Source organism: Alligator sinensis, unplaced genomic scaffold, assembly GCF_000455745.1.
Source record: "Alligator sinensis unplaced genomic scaffold, ASM45574v1 scaffold400_1, whole genome shotgun sequence".
Taxonomy (NCBI): Eukaryota; Metazoa; Chordata; order Crocodylia; family Alligatoridae; genus Alligator; species Alligator sinensis.
Window position 1 is genome coordinate 2,028,655 of NW_005841897.1, and position 6,779 is coordinate 2,035,433.

General features: G+C 44.7%; 1 protein-coding gene across 2 annotated transcripts in view; it reads right to left on the minus strand.

The window, feature by feature from the left end:
- Positions 1 to 6,779, minus strand: part of PRPSAP1 (phosphoribosyl pyrophosphate synthetase associated protein 1) — a 43,074-nt gene that overhangs the window by 13,622 nt on the left and 22,673 nt on the right. For both annotated transcript variants that reach the window (XM_006018304.3, XM_025197480.1), the window contains exons 4-6: positions 2,794 to 2,966; positions 2,255 to 2,370; positions 649 to 704 (exon numbers count right to left, since the gene is read on the minus strand). In XM_006018304.3, coding sequence (XP_006018366.1) covers positions 649 to 704; positions 2,255 to 2,370; positions 2,794 to 2,947 — 326 coding nt within the window. In that variant the 5' untranslated portion in view covers positions 2,948 to 2,966. The remainder of the gene's footprint in view (positions 1 to 648; positions 705 to 2,254; positions 2,371 to 2,793; positions 2,967 to 6,779) is intronic.

Genomic DNA, 6,779 nt, shown 5'->3' on the forward strand with positions numbered 1-6,779 from the left:
AGGGGAATGCAAGACTCGATCTCTGTACCAGTAAGTTTCCAGCCCGATTCTCTCCCTAGTACTAAACCTGCACATTAACAGACTTGCATTTAAGAAGCATTTTTGGCTCATCCTTCCCCCCATACCCCAAACACCCAGTCTCTTCTCTACCTCTCTGCTCCACCACCACAAGGTTCTTGATGTTCCCCTTCCTGCTGTCCTCACAGAAGACTGAACATCACTTCCATTCTCAGGCTCAACACCTTGAACACCAACCTTTCACCTGGGTGCTACCCCCAAATTATGATCTCCAAATTAGTAGTGGTTGGAAGTGACATGTAGTTGTCTAACTATACCCAGTTTTGGCTCTGAGACCCCTTAAATAGATGTAAGCAGCCTGGACTTCCTCTAACACTCAGAAGAACAGAAATGGCTCAGTATTCCAGCTGCTGAGAACAGAGACACTAGGTCTCAACTCCCACACGTGCAAAGATCATTATTGTGATAATCCAGACACTCACTCCTCATATATCGGCAGCAATGAGAATGTTAATCTGACAGACAGGATTACTGTCTCAGCTCACACCCTGCCCATTCACAGGCGCCTTCAACGTTACCAGAGTTCAACGAGCTGCTCCCAGCCAACTAGTAAGATTTACCTCCATTTACCTTTTAGCTGCATCTGGGGACTTGGCAACAATAACTGCATTCCTATAATCCGGGATCTGGATTAGGAGAGAGAAAGGATACAAAACATTTATATGTTTTGAACTATATACGAGGTAAGTACTTGTTATTAACATTACAGTTGGGTCCAAGAGGAATTATGTCTACTGCTTTAAAAAAAAAAATTACTACAACTGCCACATACTAATATTCAGAGGGAGGTAAGGTAATCATACTGACTCAAGCTGAGATGGAAGGCCAGGCACCTGCATATTATGCCCCCAGATATAAGACAGTATTCGAATGAAAGAATAATAATATTTTATGGAACATAAAACTTATGGAGCTTATGACTGCGGGTCACTTGGCTTTTCTATGCCACCATTCAATACTGGCTATTCAAGCTACCCTATTTTCTTGCATACGACACACACTGTTTCCCCAAACTTCATAAATTGCTGGAAATTGGGGGGCACATTATAAGTATGGAAAGAAATATGATAATAGCATTTTTTGCCTCTGCAGGTCAGGGGGGGGCAGGGGAGGGGTCTGAAAGTAATGCTACAGTGGGGCTCCCTAGCTGCTGGCTGTGGACACTTTCTCTTTTCTCCCAGCAGAGATACTGTTTCAGAGGCAAGGAAAGATCTTTCTCTCTTCATTCTACCTTTAAAAAAACCTCCCCAAAAACCAACAAGGTGCACTTATTTTAAATCATGCTGTAGGTGAGAAAATGTGGTATGTATAGTGGGCACAAAGCTGGATGCAGCATATCTAAGGCAAAGAGCAAGAATTAACCAGCTCTCAGCACATCCTGTCCAAGGCGAGGAATGGGAGAAGGAATGGAAAAATATTTTTTTTGGTTAAGGTTCATTGGGATTGCTCCCTATCTTTAATGAAATCTGTGAGGTACAGGACCTCTTTCCAGTCCCTCATTCAAGATACCTGAAAAAGGGAAGCTACACTCACTGTACTCAATTTCTCCATACTGAATGAAAGGCTGAGCTGGTTCTACCATGCTATTCTGGAGAGCCTGGGCACTCCATTAAAATCCACCATTCTTGCAATCTGCATCGTGATGTTGGGATGCAAATCAGTCTTTTCAATAGCTTGGTAAAAAAAAAAAAAAAAAAAAAAAAAAGGCTTCCTCCCCCTGCCCCTTCGCACAGTGCTCCTGGAAACAACATGACAAAGTCCATCAAGAACTTAGGTAACTCAGTCATTCACTTGAGACTGGGGACAGAACAGCTTAAGAAGATTTAAAAAGCGATTAAAAGGCATGAATACAAAATACCATATCAAATGATGCTAAGAAAACGACTGAACACAACAATGAAATTCATGCTTCAGGACACAGACTAATTTTCAGTTTGGGATCAGGAAGTAATTGCCAGTGCAGTTGAGCATTTCTTAATTTGGTGAGTTAAAGAGCTTTTCATCTGTCCTGAGAAGCATGCGATATTCTGCCAGAGACAAACACAGGAAGAGAGCAACTATTGGTCTGGCCCAAAAAAGCAATTCCCACATAAGCAAAAGAACAGACAGTGCAATCGTGTTACGTGAGCTACAGGTTAAACGCCATCTAGTATCAACAGAACTAGAGTAACCTCACTTCTTCCTGTATATACTGAAGCAAGAATGGGGATGCCCTCAGGTTGTCTACTGGAAAGCTGAAGAAGCCTTGGATTTCCTTTTGATGAAGGTCCATAGTGATAATGTGCGTTAAACCTAAACAAAACACAAGAGGTCATGATGTCTCTTCTACCCCAATGGCAGTCTCATGAATTCTGAAATTATGTCCAAGTTTCTCTACTCATCTACTTGTAATATTTTAATGCCAGATTTTAACAAAGGTAATTGCTAGCCAAGTTAAAGGCTTTCAAAAAATACCGACAATCAATAACACATGCATAAAAACAACACTAGAGCAAGCATAATGCAGGTGGATGAATACAGCATTTCCACTCAGGTATGTGCTGAATATTCCCTAGATGGAAGAAATCAGCTCCTAGATGGCTCAAGGACTGGAAACTTGTCCCCAGACTGGAGAAAAAAAAAGGGAATGAAAGTGCAGCTGACTCTTGAGATGAACAGCAGGTCAGCAAGTGATGGAGGCTGGTGTTCTTGGCTATCTCCTTGCGGGGCACGCACCTGCTTTGGCCAGCATAGAAGCCAGCAGTTTGCAGACGATGGAGCCCCTCTTCCTCATTTTGCTTTGCTTGCTGTAGGGGAAGTAAGGGATGACCCCAATGATATTCCTGGCACAGGACGTCTTCAGGGCATAAGCCATTATCAGCAGTTCCATGACAGCAGTGTTCACATCCCTGAAAGATTTAAAAACCATCAAATCTGAATGTTGACAAATTCAGATTAAAAATCCTCTCCCCAGTAACCCACTGCTTTACCAATCCTTTTGACAAGAGCGTGTGCTTGGTCTGCCTGGCAAAACAGATAGCAGTAAACGGGGCAGCTCTGACTGGCTAACAGATAGCCCAGGGTCAGCCTGCATTGTCAGCATGTACAGACATCTGCTCTCCAAGGAGAACCTCTCCTGAAAGTGATTTAACCCTGGTTATGCCCAGATTATTATTTTTTTTAATTTGGGAGAAAAAAAGATGACTAGCTGTATGCTTAGGGTGCATCCAGACGAGCACGGACATTTGTTTCCACAGAGACAAGCAGCAGCAGTACACCTTGTGCTGCTGCTACTTGTCCCCAGGAACACCTGTGCCATGCACTCTCTGGGGCATGGCAGGTTACCCCAGGTGGGGTAGGGGAGGCTGGAGCCAGCAACCATGCTGGCCCAGGCAGCCTTAACTGGGGGCCTCCCAGGGTTGCAGTCATAGCAGGAAGGCTGGTCAGGCTGTGGTTTGGGACTGCACGCGCTGCCACCACATGCATCACCCCAATTTTTTTTAACATGGGTTTGATCCCAGGATCTCCTGGGGTCAAACCCTCTCCTGTGCTGCAAGGTAACAGCGTGGGGAATGCCTGCATGTGCGGTATGTGGTGTTGCAGACAGGTCTGCATTGCCACAAACCACATGTCCACACTCACCTGGATGCAGCCTCATGGTCGCTCCTGGGAGAACAGCAACTCTCCCAGGAGAAACTGAATTGCTGTACAAAGTTAAGTACCATAGCAACTCACCAGCTAAGGATTTATCTGCATTAATCTTATTTTAAGCCTTGCTTGGGAGAGAAGAAGAGAGTGGCATCAAAGATTTTCTTGACATTTAGTAAGCTCATTCTCCACATATCCTGTTCTGGTCTATCATAAAAAAAAGCTTTGATGCTGCTGTTCAGAAGAGAAAAGCAATTTAGACCCTTATGGAAAATGAACACTTCGGGCAAAAAAATGCAGCAATATTCTTGGGAACAAAGATGTCCCTTCCCAACCTACTATACCAGCTATCCCAGGGGAAGTTCTCCAATGATGCATCAATTCAGCAACAGCAATCTATGTAGCTACCTTAGGGGACAACTCAGCTGTGTACTCTGACAGAGGCAGGAGAAAACACAAATTAAGCCAATTCTTGTGGGACACGGTAGCACACATCCTGGTGATGACTCCACTCTTGAGCTCCCAGAATGCATCCGTCCCCTCCAAGAAGAAGAGCCACTGTAGATGCCTCAAGCGAGCAAGTGCTGCTTTCTAACACAGTGCCCTTTTCCCCCTCTAACCTTCCTGGCTGACGTGCCCAAGATGTGACAGGCCATTCACTTTGCGCCTGGCTTGTCCAGTGTTATACAACTAACCACTTCCATCACTCTTTCTTCATTACTTCCCCGTCTCTCTGTAAATTAGCCTCCATTTGTGCTCCTTCATTTACAAACATTTGAATTGGTTTGTTACCCGGCTGGCTCGAGACGCAATCCTATTTACGCACAAAAAAGCTTTGTTTGCCCCAAAACACGGAGCCAAGAATTACATAAAACTCAACCCCCCCACCATGTAGAAAGACAAAGGACTATTTCTTTCCTTCAGTGGCTTCATCAGGGCACTGGTACTAGAAGGTGAGAGCAAGATGATATTAGTGATCAGTATTTGGCTGTTTTGTTCCCCTCTTAAAACCTGGTTATAAATTAATACCGAAGCATGCTTTAAGAAATCTTTTCTTGCATTATAATTTTAAAATCACACGGACAAAGCAAATAGGATAAGTCCCACTGATTTAAATTTAAAAACCTTCCATAATGGAGGTAATATCTGCTTCTTCAGAAAGACCCCTTGTGATAAATCAAGGCAGGACTAATGGAGAAAGAGAAAAAATCTTCAGTGGCAAGTGCATCAGAAGTTTCTAGATTGAAGCTATAAAGCCAAATGGTTCTTGTTTGTGCAAGCTGTCAAAATAATTAAAATTTACTTGGCTTGTCGTCATCACTTCTGCCTCCTTGCATTCATCTTATCCTATACTTGCTTCCATTCTGAAGGCAATACTGAAAAAATACCTATTCCCCTTGAAACCTGCACAAAAGGTTTTCTGCAGTTGGCATACTTTGAGTCTGTGGTTTTTTTTTTTTTACCAGGGACTTTTAATAACCATATATTTCTTCCCTCCTCTCTTTACCTACTTACTATCCTCTGTAGTGGACCATCACCCATTGCTAGCACTGACAGTCTCCTGGTCTCCAGTATCTTTTATTCTTATCCCAGACCTCTACAATGTCTTTCATGCAAAATTCGCAGAGATTATTAATTTTAGTGGCTAAGCAACCAGCTCAACAAAAGAGCAATTCTATATACAGTGTATGCTAACACTTCCGGAGCTGTGCGGCTCATTCCACTTTTATCCCACCAACCAGGTCACTTTCAGCTTTTGCCATCTCCATTTATCATCAACTCTTCCATCTTGCAAATACTACTGTTTCATCAGGTATATAAAAATACTGGCATAGCAAATTGTGTTGCTTAAGATGATCACGGTGGAAAAATAAGAATGCAATCTGATACAGCCCCCTCCCCTCGCACTCCTCAAAAGCAGGCTGAAATGTAATGTAGGAGAGTCAACCTTCAGCCCACCCTTTTGAAGCAATGTAGTAAAGTACAAACACGGCGGAGGAATAAGAGGTTGCTTCCCTGCACCACCATGATTCCTCATCTGGAGGGCCTGTCCCTTTGGGAAAGTGTTTAAAGACAGGAAAAGTACTTCTGTTGCTCAGAATGATTTATTTAGGTCCAAAGAAATGCAGCGGACTTGACAAGGTGACAGTGAGACATTGTTTTTCTTCCTTTCTGCTCAAGTGTCTTTGGATTCGACCTGGGGGAAGTGGGCAGCTGAGTCCCCCAGGGCTCAGTCCTTGGGCCCGCACTGTTCAATTTCTTTATCAGCAATTTGGATGACAGGGTGAAAAGCAACCTGTTCAAATTCGCTGATGATACCAAAATTTGGGGTGAGGTGGGCATGCTAGTAGGGAGGGAAAGACTGCAGAAAGACCTGGATAGGTTGCAAGGGTGGGCTAACAAAAACAGGATGCGTTTCAATACAGACAAGTGCAGGGTGCAGCACTTGGGCAGTAGTAACTGGCAACACACTTATAAGATGGGAAACTCCCTTCCTGAGAGCATGAAGGCAGAAAGGGATCTTGGAGTCATCGCTGACTCCAAGATGAACGTGGGCTGACAATGCGAGGTCATGGTCGGCAGGGCTAACCGGACCCTATCGTGCATCCACAGGTGCATCTCAAGCAGGGCCAAGGAGGTGATCCTCCCCCTCTACGCGACACTGGTCAGGCCGCAGCTGGAGTACTGTGTCCAATTCTGGGCACCCCACTTCAAGAGGGATGTGGACAACATCGAGAGGGTCCAGAGGAGGGCCACCCGCATGATCCGGGGACAGCAGGGCAGACCCTACAATGAGAGGCTACGGGACCTGAACCTGTTCAGCCTTCACAAAAGAAGGCTGAGGGAAGACCTGGTGACCATCTATAAACTCACTAGGGGGGACCAGAAGGGTTTGGGGGAGACCTTGCTTCCCCCAGCGCCCCCTGGGATAACAAGGAATAACGGCCACAAATTGTTGGAGAGTAGGTTCAGATTACACATCCGTAAGAACTACTTCACAGTCAGGGTGGCTAGGATTTGGAACCAACTTCCAAGGGAAGTGGTGCTGGCTCCTACCCTGGGGGTCTTTAAGA